The sequence below is a fragment of the Platalea leucorodia genome, assembly GCF_965183815.1.
Source record: "Platalea leucorodia genome assembly, chromosome: 4".
Classification (NCBI taxonomy): domain Eukaryota; kingdom Metazoa; phylum Chordata; class Aves; order Pelecaniformes; family Threskiornithidae; genus Platalea; species Platalea leucorodia.
In genome coordinates, this window is record NC_138826.1 from 23,627,289 (window position 1) to 23,649,936 (window position 22,648).

Below are 22,648 nucleotides of genomic sequence, written 5' to 3' on the forward strand. Positions count from 1 at the left end.
GTCAGTAGTGTTTAATCAGTAAGAACCAGGCCATAAAATGCTTTAAAGTCACATTTTTTCCAGTAGCCATGACCACTGATGTATTCCCTCCATCAAAATGTCCTTTGTCCTATGGAATAATTAAGCTTTCCTTCATCTTTTTCCAGAGTGGGAAATCAAGGCTTTTTTTTTTTTCCCCTACACATAGCAACACAGCTCCATTTGAAAAGAAAGCATGCTGTTCTCAGACTTCTTTGGTTTCAGGGAATGGCAAGGGCTATTCAACACAGACTGATGCACTCTATTTAGGCAGTGGACAGCTACATGTATAAGGAAATGAGCAGGAAACAGGGTCATGATCTGTTTATGTATAGCTGGAAATTACTGACCTACAGTTTACAAGCCAAGGCCAGGAATAAATGAATGATTCTCCTTGACTTAAAGCTACCTATCAGCCATCCTAGATCTTGTTAGGCAGAGGGAGAATAAAGGCTTTGAATAAGGACTTTCAATCATGAGAACAGGGCATTACTTCTAATGTTAACAACAAAAATGCAGTTTGAACTATGATGTGTGAAAAAAAAAAATTGCCTTGTTGATACATACGGCTGGAAGGTGGGGAGTGTTTGTAAATGGTTTCAAAATACTTAAAAGTGGTCACAGAACAGCTGCTTTACATCAGTAGCGGGATGATATTACGAACAATCACATTTTTAAATGAATAAGGCAACTGTTCCAGGTTTAGGGCCTAGCAAAGAGATGTGACAATCATTTAAAAAAAAAAAAAAAAAAAAAAAAAAAAAAAAAGGGCAGGTTGACTTCATTGGTCATCGCAACTATCAAACTTACCGGTTTCCCAAACTCCAATTCCGAAAAGAATTTATACCAAGGTTCATTCTTTAAATCTATCTCTTCTGGGCTTATTTCCCGAGTCTAAAGGAGTTGGTGATAGGGGAATGGAAGAAAGAGAAGGATAACATTATGCAAAGAATACACGAAAAGGGACTGTTAGAGATGCAGATCCCATGGTTTCCATTCTAAAATGTAGATATTTAGCCTTATAATTTGGAATTTCTATAGCACCTCTCTCACAAGGGCCATGAACTGCTTTGCAAACATCAGTTAAGCCTAATGGCATCATTGTGAGCAACATGAATATGAATGAATCGCATTTTACAGATCAGGAGACCCACACAGAGAGAGATTATGCAGCTTGCTCAGAGTCACAGGGAGACTCAATGGAAGAGCTAGGAGTCACCAGTCCCTCAGTCCTACTGTCAGACACTTCCATCAAGTCCAAAGCTGCACGTACTTTAAAACAGATTTTTAATCTTCATTTGTTTAAAAAAAGAGAGATTCAGTGAGACCTGAATCAAATACTGCATCTTTAACAGCACATGAATATGTGAGAAACCCTGTTCTATACACTGCAAACAGAGTGAAAGGTGGTTTTCTAAATCAAAGCAGACACAAGTCAGAGAGAGCACATCCCTGAAAAATCTCTGAAGAGATGGATAGAGAGACAATATTACTTGTTTCTTCACAAATAAATGTTAGAGAATCAGACAAAACCACAACAAAGGAAAATCAGACAGGACAGAAAACAGTACAGTTGAAAAGGAAATTCCCTTTTGTTCATACAATCTGTTTTAATGAAACAAAAAAAAGTTGAAATAGTTGTAGCTGTTTAAAAACACTACTGGTGAGATAAGAGAATAAAGTCCACTGCTGAGGGATATGAGGTGTCACTCCTCAAAAGATATCTAGCTAACTCTTACATTTTCGTGTACCTAGTCTTAGACATAATGGATCTCAGTGCATTAAAAACAGAAATACATTATGTCTGATATGCCAGTGTGATCTCAAGTGCTCCATCACAACAAGCGATGAGCCACACAGATGCACAGAAGGCCAACACAAAGTGTCCTGATGCAAATCGTCCTGTGAGGGGGTTACTGAGGCAGAGGGGAACTCCCAACAGTGCTGGGCTTTGCTAGGTGTCCCAGACTCTGCCACAGCCATTAGGCATCACAAAAAAAGCTCTAGGACAAGAGCCCAGGATTGATGCTGAAAGAGGGGCAATGCTTCAATCTGAAAGATAAATGGTTACATCATGTTTGATCTCCAATGGCCTGGAGGAAGATTTGGCTATTCCTTAAAGGCAAAACAGAAGCAATGCCTCCATTTTTGTCGTTACTGTACTCCAATAAAAGTACTCATCTTGTTATGTAACTACATTAAAAAAAAGCCCACTGACATCAACAGGAGGCTCTTCATTGCTCTGAAATGGTTTTGAATTGTGATTTTGATAGTCACAGCTCTGGGTGTGATTACCAGGAGATGTCCACAAATCTCCTGCAGCCTCCTTGAAAGGTCTAGTCGCTAACCACTGTATTACTGTTGTATTTAATGAGACTGATGGAGACAACAAAGCCACTATTTCAAGACCTTCTTTCTTCTGTGATCTATAGCTTGAAATTAAAGCTCAAAAAATAACATTGGAAGGAACACAGCTACCTCATTCTTCTTGTTTTTGATGAGCTCTGTACAATTTTTCTCAATTACACTGATGATGGTCCTGCTTGTGGCTTTTAGACTCCGATTCAACAGCTCAATTAAGTACCTGATGAAGTCTGAACATGTAAACAGTGCCACTGGTGATGACAGACCTTTTGCAAAGGCTTAAGTACACAGATGAAGCAGGTCTTTTGCCACAAAGTTTAATCTTGGCTGTTTACCGTGAGACAAAATTGCCACTTAAGTCAGCAGAAATCTTGCTCCAGGATGGACTGCAGGAACGGAGATGTCATACTGTGTTCAAATCACTCCTCACTGGCACTTCTCTAATAGGCTGAGCCAATGCCCAGTAGCATCAAGAGTCATCCATCGCCCATTTCAATAAGCACTAGCATCACACTCCTATCAGGAGCAACTTTGTTGAAGTCAATGAAGGGACATGGGTGTGAAAAGAAGTTGGTTGCAGGATCTTCAAAAAGTGATGGACCTTGATTGCACTTGGAAGGAAAAAATAAAACCCACCAAAATACTAAGGAGAAACATCAGGTCCCAGAGCAGACTTGATTCTTACATTTCTATTGATTTAAATTGCTGTTCACTCTTGTGTAAAATCCTTGGCAGGTTTTTCAGGAGCATTCCTTTACCTGCTCCATGCATGGATCAATGACTGAGCTGTTAAGGCACAAAGTCCAGTTTACATTTGGAATCTCACATGCAGTCAGCGCTTCTAATTGAATCCTTCAAATTAATGCCTATATAGAACAATTATATCTTTATGTACTAAACTGGCTATTCACTAGTAACCTCATTCAGTATTTTCTAGCACTTACAGTGTCACATTTGTACCACTAAAGGACACCTTAAGTGAGCTGTGGTGATTTATGCAGGACTGGCTGACCAGGTTAGCACCACTTCTCAGCCATGCCTGCAGAATGAGACCTTTGTATGTCCCCTAGCTGTCACAATTCACAGTATTACTTACTCATTCAAGCTGAAATTGGTAACAGCTCACTTAATGCTCCAGGTTAAACACTGGCATAGCTGGGGAGCCAGCTCACATTCAGTTCTGCCACCTCTGCCACAGAAGTGGTGAGATCCAGCTGAGGAAGAGAGCAGCCCAGGGGGGATGGCCATGTCCTAATGCACCTCAGAGGCATCCCCTGAGGCACATTACAGGCACTCTAAAAATTAGTCGTTTGGTGTTTAAAGCATCAGAGGAACATAGAAACTGAACCAGCCCGCTTTGTTGCATAATGCCTTCAACCCTCCTGCATCAACTAATGCTGTGCCCTAGAAAAAGTACAGCTGGCAAAACAGCTGCTGAACAGATCACAGTGTCAAACATGGATTAAAAACTAGGGTTAGTGATCCATACTTAACACAGAAAACAACACGTCCAAAAGGAAAGAAGCCTCTCAATCCCCCTGGATCTTGCTTTATAGAGAACAAAAATGTTAGGAAGTTATGCAAAACAGTTTTCAAAACAAAATATACAGGAAATACATCACACGAGCACTGCAATATAAGCATAAGGAATCCTATCCAAATGGAACTGGACAAGCACTTGGGGAGTATTTTACAATCATAGGATAAAGCCACAAACTAGGATTAAAAAAAAAACATTACCATCTTTTCATTGTTCAGAACTGAGGACTTTCCTGGCTGATAGTCATAAATGCTCCTGGGCTCTGCACGGTATTTTCTGGTGTCCACCTTCTTGTCTGGAGGCTCCCAGTCAGTCCTGAGGAAACAAAGATCAATTAACCCAGAACACTGTGGTTTCTGTGGAGACAAGTACTTCCTTTAGACAGACGCCTTTCCCTGTTAATCGTGGTTTAATCAGGGTACTTTTTTTTAATCTAGGAAAGGAGCCTGCTGCAAGAGGAACAGTTCAGATAGGGCTCTGGGCATATATTTGTTTAACTATAGCAGGCAGAGTCTGATACAGCTCAGCTGCTGAAACTATTGGAGCAGAGAGGGAAGAAACTATTGCAGCAGAGCAGAAGAAATTCCAAGTACTTTCAATAAACCTCCAGACTTCCGTATCTGATTGGAAATAGTTTAGTGATAGGCTTCAACTAAGCTCACAAATATGAACTTTGAGCAGAACTCAGATTAAATCTCTTTTGCTAAACTTCTTCATTTTAGCCACATCACTGATTACCTGACTACTACTGCTCTGGATTCTGGGGCAACTCTGAGGTCCAAGAGGGGGTCTTTTCTAGAGACATGAATGAGTTATCTCAGACTGGTGTATCTAAAGGTGGCTAAGAACAGTCCATTGACTATCCAAATCACTAAGATTTTGTGCAGTGTCCACACCGGCACAGTTCAGCCAATAGTAGTCACAAAGCACTCAGGGTCCGTATCCTACAACATCCAGCTCCTCTGAAAAGTAATATATTCGAACACCTCATACAGAATAACCAATGCCCCTGAAAAAGCCCAGAAATCAGGCCATTTAAGCAGGTAAACTAATTCTGATCTTGCTCTTGATATGTTCCCTTTGATGAGCAGTGTTGTACGTGGATTCATCTCACCTAGCATTCACCAAACAAAAGTGAGGCATCTAACGAAAGCTGCTGCTCCAGGTTTCCTCCTGCTTACCTTACTGACCTCATTTAGGATAGGAACAACCCACTGAGTTGCCCAAACTCTCTCCACTGGCTTAAGAGGGGCAGAGACAACCAATTTAAATTTTTAGTTGTTTGTTTGTTTGTTTGTTTTAAGTAAGGCAAGATGACAGCCAAAATGACTGGCCTACAAACAGTGTACAAATTTCAACAAGGTTGATCTTTGCTGTCTAGAATAAACTTGATTGCTTAAGATTCCAACCCCAGAGAAACTTCTCCCTCATGAAACACTGTTCTGTCACTAGATAACAGGAAGCACTAATTATTGTAATCCTTCCATTTGCAAGAGTTTTCTCAGAGGGCCAATGTACTATGGCTTCAACTCCTATGTAAGGAAGACACGTTCTATCAGCAAACTTTGTCTCCTGATCCGGTGGCCTGAGATACTCACTGAAACAGCAATCTCAAATTATAGCGTTGCTTATTTGAGGCAGCAAGTGAAAAACATTAAGAGCATGTGGAAGTTGGTGAGGGAGGGAGGAGTTCACAAGCTGAGAGAATTCAGCAGGACATAAAATATTAATTGCTCATTCTGCTTTCCCTTCATTTGTTAAATGCATTCATTACTGTCACAAAAAGGTTTAAAATACATGGTAATAAACAAAGCAAAAAACCAGGAGGGAAGTCATCCTGAAAGACCAGAAATGACACTGCTAACTAGAACCTACTTCCAGTAAATTTCATATGGGTGGGACTCCTCAGAGATGGAAAACGTAACAAAACTTTTACCAAGGCTCAACATAAATCCAAATTTTGCTTCTTCACAATTATTGTTACTTGCTTGTATTCTGAGGTGTCTTTACAGTGTCACACTGAGCCAAGAGTTTCCACTGTGCCTCTGTGGTAGGCACTGTATAGGCATGACACCCAGGGAAACACTCTCACCCAGGCAGGAAACTATGCAACAGACTGTGGGATGCCTGGTAAAAAAAGACAGACAAAATGGGGGACCGTGCTGTGACAATGAAGGAGTTCACTGCTGCCTAGCAGAAGAGTCAGAGTCAAAATTACATCTCCACTTCCCCCAAAAAGTTTAACTGGACTCCTGGACCTAAAACTTCCACCTTTGTTCCCTTCCCATTCGCAGCTTTCAGAGATTCTTCCAGTACTGATCCAAACATATCTTAGTTCAGGTCACCTTTCTGGGCTTGATTTCAGCGATGAAGTACGGTTTGGCAGTGGCAAAGTGGCAGACCTCTTAACAACCTTCTCTGAATCAATATTGTCCGCCTCACTCTTGGAGCGGGGAACTGAAAGCTGGGTTCTGCCTGTAGGATAAGTCAAATATAGGAATATTGGTGAACAGGATAGGAGGCAAATACATGCTTTACATGCCCTGTCTGTTTGACAGATTACGCAAGAAATGTCAATTACTTACTGTCCTCAGAATAAGAATAACGAGGAGAGTATGAATCAGAATCTTCATCTGAAAGACAAAAGCATTTTGCAAGTGAGCTGAAAAAGCCCCAAAGAAGCAGCGCCAGAGATCCTTTTCATTTCTTCTACTAATACATTGGCCATAATTTGAGTGATATGCCCAATACTTACCACAGAGAGAGGATCCTAAAAAAGAAAATCCCAATGAGGTTTAAATTGCATTTAAATATAATTCCTAGATTAGATATAAATATTAATGTACTACTTACACTAATACGTTTCTCCAGGCTCTCAAAACACTTTAGAAAACAATCACTTTTTAATCACAAAACTCCTCTACAGCAAGGGCTATTAGATCCACTTTATCAAAAGCTGAAAGATAAATAGAGGATCTAAAAGCTGTAGTATATGCCTAAAATAACTCACTAGGTGCTAGACACAGTAACAGAGCTGAGGAGCCCTTCTCCCAGTCACACATGATAATCGCTGGGACATCTTCCTTGTATTAACTTGCACACTGAGTTGAAGTATGTTCACTGACTCAGATTATCTTTTAAGTGCAGATAACGTTCCTGGCACGAGACACACATGTATACTTGCACCAAGGGACTGTCCTTGTTCTGAAGAGCTTACTTTTTAAATAGGAACGACACATCTATAGAATACAATAGAGATATTCAAGCAGCTCTAAAAGAGCTAGCAACGACATCAGTGTAACTGAGTGGTGTGGTCTGGCCCCTAAGCTGAACAACCTTCTCTCTTTGACAGAGAAAGCATTACACTGCATCAACACAGCAATGTCGTTCCCAGGACACAACTGCTGCCTTGGGCTGCGGAACCACATACTACCTTATTCAAAGATAACATGGTACTGTAGCACGCAAGGCAGATGTGCCCAAAAAGAAGGTGGGAGGATGGCAGCATTACTACCCCCCACTCTACAGGTGATGGCCAGAGAGACTTTAACTTGATCAAAAACCTAGCGGTATCTTTCCACCATCTTCAACAGGCTTTGGAATGAATCCTCAATGAATTGCAGGTAGTAGCAGGGGGAGTTGGGATCAGAGCTGGAAACTGGACCCACAGGCCCATCACCTTTCTCTGTTGATGAGGGTTCAAACTTGCGGGGATGTGCATATGAGACATCTACAGGACTTCCAAGGCAAAATGCAGGAAAGTACAATGCAATGACTGCAAAGAGAACTGTGAGCAAAGGTATTACTAACACCTCTGTGAAGAAACCACTAAAAGTGACAGAGATAAAAAGACAGAAAAACAAAATAGATGAAGCTAGAATAAGCTAGATAAGAAAAGAACATACTAAAAAATTGTTGTGTGAATTTAGCGATGCCAATCAACAAATTGAAACAATTTCCAGATCTTGTCTCAAGGAGGACATCAATCAGCCGCTACAGCCAATCTCATCTGCTGGAAAAACCAATCTGGCTAACACAGCTGACCTGAAATTGCACTCAAGTCTTAATCAAGCCTTTCAGGAAGGCTCAAAGAAGTCTTAACTTTTAGCCTCTCTGCTGAGTTCTCTTGGTGAATGAATTAGAAGGTTTAAGTTCCAAACAGATGGTTATTGACTCTGGTGTGCTTATCATAACCTTCAGGTTTAAAGAATAGTGAAGGTTGATTTTCAGGCCAATTCCCATATTTTAAACCTAAATGACAGAAAACAAATATTTATTTAATGTAATTACACTGAATTGTTGACAAAATTGACTGGTATTCCTATATAAAAGTTGAGTTTATTCAGATAGCAAAATACTTCGTAAATCACAAAACTCTCGGTCCCTACAAATACAGATGAACAAATGTCTAAAACTATCTTCACAGCCATTCACCTCTCACAGTCTTATTTAGTGCTGGTGATCAATGAAAAAATTGATGTACTTACTTGAAGAGAAATATCAGTAATCGTTATAGCTCATCATTCAGATAGGAAAACGATACAATAAAAAAATTCACTTCAGATAAGTGCTATTTTCCAATTGCTATATTCTAATATCTACAATAATAAGGAGAACAGGTATGTTTTGTCTCTTCTTCTCATGAAAAAGAGTGTCTACATTTCTTCCCTTTCTACAGCAAGGAATACTGAAGCACAGAAATCTGGAATGACTTCATAAAGATTAAAGTGTAAATCAGAAATGAGCATTAAAACAAGATCTCTTGGCTCTCAGAGCTGCATTCTACCTGTGGGACCCTCCTTAACGGAGCAGGGTATCACCACTTTGTAGTTTGAAAATCTGATTCCTTTAGCGAGAAGAGGCTGTTCCCCTGTAGTTCCTAGAGAATCTGCAAGTTTGGTTTTTTTTTTTTCATGGGTTGGCCATATTCTCTATGTTTCTAGAGACTCGAAAGGTATTTTAGATGGGAGCCCAAATCTTGATGTTTCTAAGAGATCCTATGCATCAATCCAAAGCAAAAAGCTCTGACACTGATTGTATGAAATTGAGGCTTCAATTCATCTCTGTATAAACACTTTGCCACCAAGTATGTAGCTTTGAAATGTTTTCTAAACATGAAACGTGCACTCCAACCCATCTACATCATCAGATGTTCCAGATTCCTTATGAAGGAAAGAATCCAGGCAAATACTAGAGAAACATTTCCCAACATATTGAGATTTTATTTTCAGCAAGTGTTTCGTCCAAAAAAACTTTAACTACCTAAACCAGCAAATTACTTTCATAACGCACATTTGTAAGTGCATAGGGGACATTTACAGGAAACCAGACTCTTAATATATTGTCATCATTGGTTTTGCAAACTGTGTTAGTTCAGACAAGAGCAAAATGCATTTTCAAACTTCATTACAAACATGAAAATTGAGTTTCCATAAAACTCCTTTATCAATTAGTCACTGGGACTCTTTGTTTCTCTCTCATCCATACCCACATACCATTCTGCCAATAGAAAATAATTTACACTGCATTACGATTTCCAAGACAGGACTCTTCACCTATAGGTTTCACCAAGAAATGAGCAAGTATCTTAGATACCTGTATGACACTAGTCCACATTCATTTTAACAGTGAAATGCACCTTACATATCCTAGTCGTCTTTAAGCATCTCAGCTAGAACACATATTGTACGTTTTCTTCTTACACAGTACTCACCAGATGTCTAATATAAACATTGAATGAAATGGTTAATTAACAGTCTCGCCAGGGTTGCCTTGAGGCACAGGCTAAGTAGGCAAGTTCCTAAATTGCAGGATCTAAAGTGACACCAAAGCACCAAGTCAACAAGGCTGTCACCAACAATTTCCCAATCAGGAAATGTCTGTTTGTCTGTCCAATGTGTGCAGCGGATTGCAGTGTTTCTCATATATAAGTGTTTTCATGCATACGCACACAGTTACACAATTATCACTGCAATAGATGCTATTTCACCATCCCTGAGACATGACTGCAAAGGATTCTGGTTTGTACATGAAGTTTAAAGGAATGTGCTGAGCACATGAAGAGGATAAGACAGCGTTATTTCAAGTCGCAAGATGTGCTGATGAGACTGTCAAACTCTGCCCTTGCCTAGATATGCCAAGTGCACCTAAGGCCAGCCCTGAACCTATGTTACCAAGTTATATTTATTTTAGAAGACTACATTGAGGGACTGATCCAAAACCCACTGAAGCAAGCAGTCTTTTTACCAATAGACTTCAGTGGCATTTTGGGTCTGGCCCTAATACTGTGTTAATATTCAAAATCAGAAGTAAATAATTAAAGAAATGTATTGATGCGAGGGGGGGGGAGAAATCTCAGTTAAACCACATCTTTACATGTAAGTCAGCATTCTAGGCATGTTAAATAATCACTGCACGCACATGGCTCAATATAACTGATAAGCACACAAAACCAAGCAAACCCCAAGTCTGTAGCATTAGTCAAATACTAGTTACAAAGCCAGAGGAGCACTGCAAAGCCAAAAAGGCATCATACAGTCAAGGCAATGCTTAGAGTGCAGCAAATCATTATGAGGCAGCATAATGCTCAGCAACTAGAAAAAACTCCAGGAAGAAAATAAACGGATAAGGCAGCATTTGTGCAGAAAAATATATATGGTCCTTTATTATTACCTTCAGAGATAGGACTAGGAGTAGACGCAGGAAACTGGTATGTAGGAGAATAAGGATTGTCTTCTGCAGCAGAGAAAAGCAGTGGATTTTGAGACTATCCACAGTGAAGTGGAGGTACTGCTTCATCCCCCAATTTCATATCATCGTATGATTTTATTGCGTACTTTAATAATACTAGAGTAAATGGCATCATACTTTAAAAAAAGATTAATGGATTAGCAAAAATTTAGTTATTTTATGCATCACACAAGAAGGTATACTGGGTGTAACTGAATTTCCAGCCAGTGTAACACATGGGTAACGGAAATCTAGAACCTGAATCTAGTTACTATTAGGGTGCTATAGTACAGTTAACTCAAAGCACAAGACAACAGATACTCTGACTAAACTTCTGGTACCTTCAGTTTTTTGCTGGATTTCAGGAAGTTCAGGAAATATGTAGGTAGGGCAATAAGGGTTTTCTTCAGGAGTGTCTAAGGAGAGGAACATGATTTGCAAAAAAGAACAGAGAGGACAGATTTAAAGGGGAAGAAGGGAGAGACAAGAATCCATACAAGCTGACTGCAGAACAGTCCCTCTCGTGCTGATGTTCTACCATGACACAACCTAGATGCCTCTCTGCTCATTGCTGCCTTGCATGTCTGGGCCCTGCGAGAGATCCTGGAAGCCAAGGAGACTGAACTCATTCTCCTCCTTCTGAAGCACAGGCTCTGGCTGAGCTGAAGAACCTCTGTTAGGAGCACTGGGATTAGGAAACAGTTCAACTCTTTCTCATTCCATCCAATACAACACAGCATCTATCTATGCATAAAGCTCATCATGAAAGCACCTGCAGCGGCAAATACAGCTCCAGTTTTGCATGCTCTATGTTTTATTATATAAGCGCAGTTCTGAATTGCATTTGCCTGCACATCAGGCTGTTCAGAGGGTTCAGCTTGCAAATGCTACTGCAGCCATTTCTCACACGAAGAAAGAACATGAATGTATCAGCAGCCAGGCATAGACACGCCCCGAAGTAGGGGATCCCTTGAGAGTGCACCACTACCAAGTTTGCAAGTGCTCACCACAATTTTAGGTTTTGAAAGGAGAAAATTTAAGGTTTTGAAAAAGCAGGGTTCAGATTCTGAACTCACCAAAAATCAATGGAAACCTTTCCATTGGTTTCAGTGAGCTTCAAATCAAGCTTTGTTATGCAGGTACTAAAGCTTTACAGTGTAAAAAGTTTTCTCTTATGCACAGAGCAGTTTCAATGATAACCTACTGTCCTTTAAAACTGTGCGGGGTGGGGTTAGTTGCTAAAACTGGAGTTCAGGGATCTATTTTCTCTAAGTATGGAATTATTAGCAGCTTTCTGATCTCAAATAGCACTCTTGATTTCATAAGGGCACTGCAGTTCACCTTTCAGAACAACTCAGACCTTTCTTTGGACTTCACTGTTCTCTCACCTTTGACTTCAGAGATTTCAAATACATTGGTTGAGTTCTGTGGTGCAGAACAAACACTAGTTAACATAAAACACTTCCATTTAACATCCAGTATAATTCTTCACGTGAATGAAACAAAATGTTGTCGAGGTGGTCTTTTAAAGTAAATAAAAAACATCTGTGTTACAGTACCTCTATTTAGCTTGTGGATCTGTTTGAACATCGTCTTGTACCAGTCCTTTGATCTGTCTGTGTTCTATTGGAAAAATAAATATACACATAAATAATCACAACCATGAATTCTATCAGCCTTTCAAAGTTCTTACGAATCTTTCAGCAATGAAAAACGTTTACACTCTGCTATATGAAGGCTATATGAAATGAATACTTTGAAATATGAGTGATTTCACTCAGATATATAATCTCATATGTAATGAAGCTACAGGTTTCACTCAAGTTACTAATAATGCATAAGCTTTGCAGGGCTAGATTGTAACCTGTGTAGAACTGTAGATTGTGTGGAAGGTTTTGCATATTAATCTGATTTGACATCTAAAAGTAGACATCTTGCCTATTTTAGTCATATGTACCAATTTCTTAAGTATCCAATGAACAGTTAGAAACATTTAGTGTTCAAGTCACTCCAGACACTAGTTGTAACAATAGGTTAATAATTCTTTTCATGATAATTTTCCCTGAACACTGAATGAACTTAAACATGTTGTATAAAAGAGATATCTGCCTTTAAGATGGCTAAAATGAGACAAAACTCTTCCTTAGCTGCTAGCTGTGAATAACAGAGAAGAGCAGAAAACAATATTCTCAAATATTATGAAAAGAGATATTAGTTTTTAATTTTTTTCCCGCTGAGGCAGCTGAAACAGGTCATTGACAGCAAATGGAAGTGTTCATAATAAAATACATTGGAACTAGAATTCTATCTTCCCTTAAATCTCTGCAGTCTCTGGAGCTTTAGTGAATTCCCTGAGTGCTCAGGTAGGCAGAACCTGGCCCAGATATTGTGCATCGACCACATGCTCAGTGTTGTCTTACCCTCAGTGGAATGCCAATATCATCAACAGAGGTATCAGCCATGTGCTGAGGGCTCTTGACAATGCTTCTCTTCTCCTCCATTGCCTTCTTCTCACTTGGTACTGTCTCCTGAACCGGCTTGTCCCGTACGAGTGCTGAATCAACTTTATCAGAAACTAGTCTGTCTGGCACTGAATCTGGAAATGACAATGGGGGATTCTTATCTCATCCCAGCATTTCACCACATCACCATATTCCACTCTTTTAAGGCAAAAATTCTAGCAAGTAGTTGATGAGACAGACTGTGTCACTGCTAGCTGTGGTTAGCATCTGGACTGAAGGAAATCTACCAAGGAAATGTTTGATGCCAGCAAGAGCAGGCTAGCATCCCTCAGGTAGCTACCTTCACACATCTCATGACAGTCTCAGCTGTCACATAAGACAATGAAAAATTTTGGTTTCAAGGACTGTTTGGCAGTTAGTTTTTTGTGTCTTTTTGACTAATTAGCAACTCTGCAATCTCATTCTTCATCAAAAAACATCAGTGATACAGTCTCCTAGACATCTTTTTCTGCTGGTGATTTCAATCTAATGGAGCATCCTATGTGGTAGTGGAGCACTACTTTTTAACAGCTTGCACTCACCTGCCTGACAATCCCATTCATTACAGTCAGCATATGATGCTTCCAATTCATCTTTGTGCACTAACCAGAATTTATAAACAACAAATTTCACTGTTCTTTAAGCATACACATGATTCCTCTTGATCGTGAGTCTGCAATGATGGGGGGGAGACAACTAATTGTTCCAGACCCCCTTGCTTCCACCTGGAATTCCTTGACACTGCCTGCCTGACACCCACATGTAGCAGCAGGCACCACCACCACCACCGCCACTGGCCAAGGAACCAAGGGAGCTCAGGTTGCTCTGAAGCTCTACTGTGCTCTGGAGAGCTGCAGCACAGCAACCCTTAGGCTCTGCTGAGGACTTTTTTTGTGTGGATTTTCTGGAGAGGAAATACCTGTGATTTTACAGTCTGCCTCATCAAGACTTTGCCAAGTCCCATCTTTTTTACATCACTGCATGCATTGAAAAGAGAGAGAGAGAGAGAGAGATGTTTATTCACATGCACATCACCATACTGCCCAAAGCCATTAAATGTGCAGAAATCCAAAGGGGGCAGTTAGCAGAGGAAAGGCTCGTGCATAACAAAGCATCGGTCTGTTGGTACCTTGAGCAAACACAATTCTGCCCTGCAAAACTCAGTACGTGAAGGATTTGTGTTTGAGTGGTTGGTTTGAAATTACCATCAAACTTCAAGCCTTCCTCCTCTTTAAGAAAAAATGAAATAATGTTTATAAATGTTCAAAATGGGGCAAAGCATCTATTAAATTCTTGTTTAGCATTTTCATCCTATTTCCCTTCCCTGTGAACATGTGTGCATTGTCTTTTGGTCCTTTCGTGTTCCTGGTGTACAGGGCTCTCCATTTTGTAGGAAGTATTTGGTCCATTTCCACTACTAAACTACTAAGCCTCTAGGAACAGACCATGGAGAGAGCAACTGAAACTAGACCATTCTTCCATGACCTTGAAGACCAAAAAAAAGTGAGTTTTTGGATGTGGATGAGGATGTGGAAAGGATGCAAACTTTAGGAAAGGTCACAGCTTTCCTCCATTACTTATCGTTGTCACTGCTGATGTTACAAGTCCTGAGCTTCTGGTCTAGAAAAGTCATTATTTTCTGCAGACTAAAGAATTCAATGCCAGAGAAGGTCACAAAGTCCTTCTCTAACAGGACTGGCAAATATATTTTTTTTCTCTTTGATTCCCTAGCTCCCTGCACTGGAAAAGTAGTTGGCTGTTTGCCAGGCAGACTCCATCTGAAACGATGATGATAATATTCAAAATACCTAATATAGATGTAAACAACAGGGTAAATGTATCACAATCTGATTTCCCAGTGCCACAGCCACGATCTAAACAAAATATTTATTTTGATGATTTAGCAAAAATAAACCCCACCATCTGGCCTGTGCCAGCCATGTCCCAATCATGAATTCACATCTTTAATACCATAACATGAAGGCTGGGAGCTATCTAGCGTGGCGTAGCTAGGGGGAAAATCTACCAGCCAGTTAAATGTATTTTGAAGGAGTTTTCAAAAATATTTTTTGGAGTGCACATAGAACTGGTTCAAGGTGCTGGACTGACAGCCCTGGAGACAGGAAAGGTCTGTCTGACAGCATGAGTTGTATTAGGGCAAGCCCTCCCTCCCTGAGCACCCTGCCAGGTAAGTCCTGCCTAGGTCCATAGGACTCAACCAAGAGGTCCAGCTTAGCTGCTGGTCCAGTTTGGCTGCTCAGCTGATACTGCAAACACAGACACCTGCTGCACGGGTGTCTTTGCAGGGGGAGGAACTAAAGCAGACATCTTTCACCACAGATTTCCTACAATACCCTACAACTTGGAGAATGACAGGTAAACTTCACACTGACTTATTTGCCATGCAGTTCCAATGATTTCAAAAGAGTTTATGGAGGTATATATCAGGCTTTGAGGTATTTAAAAATCAGAGAGCCAAATTTGGTGCCTAATCGCCCAAATAACCAGATTGCACCAGTCAGCACACTCCATGGCACCTGAGCCATCCTTTTTCAAGAGCAGCAGCAGCAATATATGGGGTTGCACAGCAAGAAAGTTTTTCTGCTGTGACCAACAGGACATAAAAAGCAGGGGGAGAGGTGGCAGCCAGCAGCTTTGTCTGGTTGTTTTGGTACACTGAGAGCAGGTGCAGACCCAGCTGTGCCACAATGGGCTTCACCCTCCCAGACCGAGGATCATTCAGGCTGTAACAAACTGCTCTGTGGCTATCTCTAGTTTAGAAAACAAAGGAGTTCCTGATAATGAAGGGAAACACCTTGCGAAAGGGAAAACCAACAGGAAACCTCTGTCCAGACTTGCAGGCAAGTGTTAAACTCGCAGCTGAGTGGTGTCCGATCAGACAACACCTACACTAAGGGAAGCAACTGAGAGAAACCGGTGTAAGCTGTTACGCAGCCTGTCACCTCAGCAGGGTGGCAGCAGAGAGGAGGGACAGGCTGGTGTTGCAGCCGAAGGAACCTGGTGGATGAAGTCAGACCAGGTCAGCAGCTGCCTCATGGGCAGACGCTGTCCTTATGGGACACGCTCCGCTAGTCCACGGCCCACGCAGCAGAGCAAGAGCATGCAGTATTGGCTTCCATGTGTTTCTATTTGTGATATTTAAAGTGCTTAGGCACTGTCTATGACTGCCTTCTCTCCCACCTCTTCATTTACCCTGCCATGGCCATAACCAAAGAATAATAATATGGGCAAGTGGTACATAATGCAGTGTTCCTACAATGTCCACTGCAGACTGAGCTACTTCTGTTTGGGGTGTGGGGAGGGAAAGATGAGCAGGAAAACAACTTGCTCTTCTTTCAAGGAGAGAATCTCACACCCATTGCAAGAGCAGAGAGCTGCCCAGGGAGAGGAGGGTGACAGCACACGTGCATACCTGCACGCTACAATTTTATCATCTATTTCTTGACATCTGGCACAAATACTTCTGCCCTTGGAGTCATGTAAATACTTATTTTTATTTCTCTTCCTCTCCCCTCACCACAAGCAAAACGAACTCTAATGGCTGTGTAGAGAAACTTGAAAATATGCCCCAAGGGAATAAACCTAAACGCTCAAAAGCCAGCCCCAAAAGTCAGCTAGAACAATCAAACTGTATGAAAATCTTACGACTTAGGAGGAACAGACGAGTAATTTAGGGTTTTGGTATATTAACATGTGGCCACACAGGTAGCATTTGGGGAAAAGACTGAAATTGAATATTCAGTGACATAGGCTAAGCCAGGACAAATATTTATACTAATTCCTCTGCAGTTCTTGGGAAGTGTGTTTGCTAAAGGTACTCCACAAGCTAACACAGCAGCAGCTTTGCTCCAGCAGAGGCAGCAGCTGGGGGGTAGCAGACCTTTCACATCATACCTGCCAGGCTACTAAGCCTTTTTTGCTGTTCTGTGGTAAAGGAAGAAGAAACAAAACAAAAAGAAATACAGAACAAATGGGTGAGATAAACAGCAAGTGCTCTGGTGCTGCATTTCTGACAGGCAAGAAATACGCTGTAGACAGAATGGCAGCAGCTGCTGGAGAGAATCTGTTTTCAAACACCCTGCCAAAGTGACAGCCCACAGTCCCTTCTCCACACAGCAGCCTCGTGGAATAATATAAATCTCATGATGCAGCAACCAATACATTTGCAAAGAGCACTTTTTTTTTTCCTTAATATCAGAGAATGAAAAAAGTTGGACAGGAGACAATTCGAAAAACAGTAAGGACTCAGAGTCAAAACAACTTGACAACTAACTCTGTTACCATTAGCATGAAGTACATTTTGAAACAATAATGCCGTAGCATTTCGAAGGGATATAGGAAAGGATCGAGTTGTTGTTGGTGCTTGCTCAGTCTCATCACATACTACCAAGCCACAGATTCAGTGATTTGCACACAGACGCAGCTTGGTTAAGGCTTTGATTCTCAGAATGGTCCCCTTGGTTTAGGGTCTTTCATACTGAGTTCCCAGACTGGGACATTTGTGGTATCTTCCAGCACATTTGACCACCCTCAAGTTGATGCTCACAGCTGCTTTCTAAAGGGATGCCCAAATGACTCGCCCAAGTCAGGGCTGGGAATAAACCAAGAATTCTTAGTGCTCTGTTCTCTGCTCTTTCTACTCCCTAGCAATTAATCCTTTCATTTAAAGCATGGAAGCCATTTGAAAAGAATAAACTATTTTACTGACATACAAAATACAAACACTCTTGAAAGCTCATATTGTTAATACAAAGATTTCAAAACTTTAATATATTAATCACATCTGTTATATATTCATAATAAACCATGCCATGCAATGCCTGCGCAGGAAATAACTGTGCTTTGAGGTGGCGTGGGACACTTGCCAAGCAAGTCTGCAGTACTAACGATCCTCCAGGTGTACGCTGTTTGCTAGCAGAACCCACCATCACTGGATATTTGTACTAAGTGGATCATCTCAGCAAGGAAGACCAATATTTCTCCTCACTAAGTGCAGCTCCCTCACTAATACCTATGAACTTTGTTCTTTAACCCCAACACTTCTGCTCTGCTAACCACCGATGGCAAGCTGCTGGTGTGCCTTATGCTCACATGATAGCTGCCAACATATGAACCAAGCCCCTACGTGCAATGGGTAAAAGGAAGGGTTAGCAATCTGAACTTGAAAAGTAGATGGGAACCACCTGCTGCAGGGTTCACTCTTCTAAGCAGGCCATCAGGGGTAGGCTGCTGTATTATGAGAAAGGAGAAAAGATGTGAGTGAGGATGATCTCAGCTTCAGCCACCACCTTCGCTAAGGAGAACTGTGTTCAGTCACTATGGTCTCCTGACAAAAACATGTGGTTTAGAGAGTCAATGCTTGAGGGCTCTTTCCTATCTCTTCTTCCACAGGGAAGAGAATACCATGGATGAATAGACTTTTCATGAAAGAAAAAAAAAAAAAAAAAAAGTACTTTTTACATGAAGAGGAAGTTTCCTTCTCACTTATGTCTCTGAGTAGGAAGGAGAACTGCTGATGGATAGAAGCAGGAGTAGGAGGTGTCTGCTATTTCACTCTCCCACCTGACCAGAGCCAGCTTGTAGCCCCAGGCACATACCAGCTAACTGAAGCTTTCACCCTTGATCTTGTGTTTTGGGACTGTAAGCAAAGGCCAAAAACTTGTAGGCTTCCCGCTGAAAGGGTCGAGCAGAGGAATATAACTGCTGGCAACAGTGAAGGAATGATTATAGGTGCCTTCGAAGTTCCCCAAGGGGGGAGCACTGGAGGAGATTAGCACTTGAAACCAGTAACAGAAGGGGAAGAGGAAACAAGTATTTGAGTACATGCACATTTAGTGCAAAATAAAGGTGTCAAAACGAAAATTAATCAAGACACCAACAGATATGAAGGGAACAAATTCTTACCTTGGTGCTAGGAATGAACAAGAGGATCTGAAATTACTTGTTTATAAGCATAAATCTTATTCAGTTGGTATTACTGAAATCCAGTAGAAAAAATTCTGAGATGTCTCATCACAACTTACTGAGTAAGATCGAGCAGACAAAAAAAGGATATAGTGTAGTTTCTGTGCTTCAAATGCTGTAACTTTTTTCTAAGTATCTGATAGCTCCAAATCAAAGGGTCTTACATGCTTACAGATTAATTAATGAACTAGCAGGTAAAGCATAAAATAGGACAGTAGGTGATGTCTGCTACAACAGTCACTCCAGAGAATAAGATAACCAGCTTCTTAAAAAAGCAGTCAATAATCCACTGAGGAGAAAGCAAGCCACATTATCCATCTGGAAGACTAACTAAACTACTGGAGATCTCAGACTGCCAGCATTAAAATGACCTTGAAATTTCTAATTCAGAGGGTATTTCATAGCACACAAGAGGAATTTATATTAAACCTCATCTTGACATGAAGAAATTGATTTCAGCACAAAACATAATTAACCATTCAGGGGAAGGTGGATCATAACCTAGTAACAATTTGTTACATGCCATGAGACCAAACCAGTTTTGAATAGATAAGGTCCATAAAGATGAAACCAAATATGAATCATGTCAGCCAGACAGAAACATAATAGATAACTAAGATCCGAGAATTTAAAAACACTAAGTTAGCGCAAAGAAATCTTAATGCTATGCTGGGATAAAGCCTAGATAGGAATGGAAGCATAAGGAACTGTAAGAAGCCCTCAACACATAAAAGGATGGAAAACTAAGAAAATGTATACCTATGAGTAGGTAACATATGCTGGGATGTGAAAGAAAATGACAATGGAAGTAAAAGAATTAACAGAATGTCTCAGAGACTCAAAAATAGGTTTTGAGGTACATGAAGAATAAACAGAAACCTAGCAATAATCTTGTTCTTTTACCAAATAAGCACAGTGGAACTGTTAATAAGAAGGCAGAAAAGATGACACATCCAATTACTATTTCCATTCTGCATTTGAAAGAAGAAAAAAAAAAAAAAAAAAAGGAGAAAAAAGTCTGACGTCCTGCCACCTGATGGAGAAATACTTTCCACTTCAACAGTAACTAAGGACTATGCTGAATGACAACAACTGAGGTCAGATGCTTGAAAATTAGCACGTTCATATAAACTGTACTGAAGAGTTTTAGAGCAGTTTTCTGCTCTTAAGAGAGCAGTTATGGAGAGAGCAGCTCATTGGACCATTAACATTCATCCTCAGTATGTCTTGGAATACAAAGGAAACTCCACAGGACAAAGAAGAAAGCAAATGTTGTGACAGCCTTCGAAAAGCATTAGTGTGATGGCTGGGACATGTGTCTGTCAAGTTGACAATAATGCCAGAAAAAATATTGTAATGACTTATGTGGGATTTTACTAATAAATACATAGTACAACACATGCGATACAGATTTATAACTAAGATGCCTTGTTATATCAGTTCAATATGATTCTTGCAAATTACAAGTTTGACTAATAAAGACTGAAAAACACACATTAGAATGAGATACTTCACAGACTTGATCAGGTTGCTTATCAGGCCACATATCACAGTCAACAAAAATGTGATGAGAAAAGGCTCTTCAGTCTATCAGGATACAGTATCATGAGTGCTAATGGTCAGAGGCAAGACATATTTGGCAGGACAAATTGTTAACTGTGAAGGTAATTAGTACACAGAATAATTTGACATCAGTTGTCTCAGAGCCAGTGTGTGTGGATCGTCATATCGTGCAGATTTGTGTCTCTTAAAATCTACAGATAGAAAATATCCTTGTGTGGTACACACTGAAATGCTCCAGATTTAATGCAAAAACAACCAAAAGAGTATCCCACCTCAAGAAAGTCAACAAAAAGTTTTGAGATAAAAAAGGATGCCTCAAATAATATTTTCTCCTCTTCAAGCAGCTGAGGAATCCAGACACCCTCATTCAGAAGCACATAAGCAAAGTTGCTTCAGATGCTGGCAAAAAGGAAGAGACAACCCAGTTGTTACCCCTATAATCATCTGGGCTACAGTGAGGACACTATCTTCAGGGTCAAAGACTGAAGTCTGTTTTAAAAAGGCACTGAAATAAAAATATATGAGGGGCTGCTAAGGAGCACATCAATGCATGCCTGTAATTAGAATGACTACAATATAAGGAGTGCAGGCCTTGCCCCTGTTTTCTGATATTTTTTTTTTTTTCTTTGCAAAAGGCAAGTCATAGCATTGTAGATTAGAATCTGCCTGTCCTGGAGTTTCCTTAGTCCACTGGAAACCAAGGCAAATTGGACTTCATCCGCGTGGCCCTTTATAAGCTACAGTCTTTAGTGATGCACAGTGAACTGGGAGGCTGTGGTAACGCCAATCACCAGGAGAACTAAAAAGGAGAAGCAAAGTTTCCCTCTAATGCCAGCGGTAAAGAGATGCAACTATCCATTCAGAGGGAACTGCTGTGAGGCAGAGAAAGGCTTAGATTAGTAAACATGGGAGTGCTCAAACAAGGTTGTTTTGTTCATATGCAAACCCAGACCTCAAGAACTACTGCAGTATGAGTCTGAGTTGATTCAGTTATGGATACAGGAACAAATTGCCAAGTTGAAACTTATGGGCAAACAGATTATTTACCATTGGGTAAATTCAGCTGAGAATTCAGAGGTCAAATCTCTCCCACAGTAACTGAAAATATGGCTGCTTGCACAGTGCAGTAGCTGGGAAGTAACACATCCCCTTTTCCAGTGAGGGAGAACCTACCTCAAGCTACCTTGCTTCTACTGACAGATAGATGCAACCATACCCCCTTTTCCACCATGACAGGACACCTGATGGGGGATAAGCTGTTACCCTGCAATAACTTATTCATATGTCTATAGCCCAGTTATAAGCCTCTTCCCCAACCTCAGAATGGCTTCTGACCTACAGGTTTTAATTAGAAAAAGTAGGCATTGTCCCACGCCTCTAACCTCTTACTTGCCTGTTGTATGCCTCAGTCACTACAACTTTCTGGAGGCAGCTTTGTTAGCTCTTAGTAGTCTGGACTTAATTGTCCACAGCACACACATTCTCCAGTTCCTTGTAGCATAACAGGTTGCTCAGACTGAGCCACAAATATGCAAGTCTCCTTACCTCGATTGTGCTGCAAGAGGACAATAGTGGGATTGACGATTGTGGTAGAGGGATAGGCAGAGGAAGACTTGTTGATTGAAGTGAAGGAGGTTGGATAGTCAGTGCCAGTGCCAGGCTGGGGCACTTCGTTTAGCACAGGACCTGGGTCCTGAAAAGGAGAGCAACACATCATTAGCAGCATATAGAAGGCTGCTACGCTGGGAAAATCTGGGGGGGGGGGGGGAAAAAGCAACCAACATTTTAAGCTGAATGAGAAGCATAATCACAGCAAATTTTAGTAAAAAAGGCATAAGCACAAGTGTTACCCTGCTCCTTGTACGCACCCTGCTCGTTGTTAATGCAATTAGTTTACTAAGGCAGTACTATAATTATTTGGTGTTGGGTTTCACAACTCCAACCCCAA

The 22,648-nt window shown here is 40.8% G+C and overlaps 1 protein-coding gene across 1 annotated transcript in view; it reads right to left on the bottom strand.

Annotated features, from left to right (window-relative positions):
• The window catches only part of SORBS1 (sorbin and SH3 domain containing 1), an 80,613-nt gene that overhangs the window by 33,738 nt on the left and 24,227 nt on the right, over positions 1 to 22,648 (bottom strand). Inside the window, exons 8-17 of the mRNA XM_082310113.1 lie at positions 22,246 to 22,393; positions 17,068 to 17,097; positions 13,072 to 13,247; positions 12,211 to 12,274; positions 10,993 to 11,067; positions 10,595 to 10,657; positions 6,508 to 6,555; positions 6,268 to 6,397; positions 4,123 to 4,237; positions 829 to 912 (exon numbers count right to left, since the gene is read on the bottom strand). Coding sequence (XP_082166239.1) covers positions 829 to 912; positions 4,123 to 4,237; positions 6,268 to 6,397; positions 6,508 to 6,555; positions 10,595 to 10,657; positions 10,993 to 11,067; positions 12,211 to 12,274; positions 13,072 to 13,247; positions 17,068 to 17,097; positions 22,246 to 22,393 — 933 coding nt within the window. The remainder of the gene's footprint in view (positions 1 to 828; positions 913 to 4,122; positions 4,238 to 6,267; positions 6,398 to 6,507; positions 6,556 to 10,594; positions 10,658 to 10,992; positions 11,068 to 12,210; positions 12,275 to 13,071; positions 13,248 to 17,067; positions 17,098 to 22,245; positions 22,394 to 22,648) is intronic.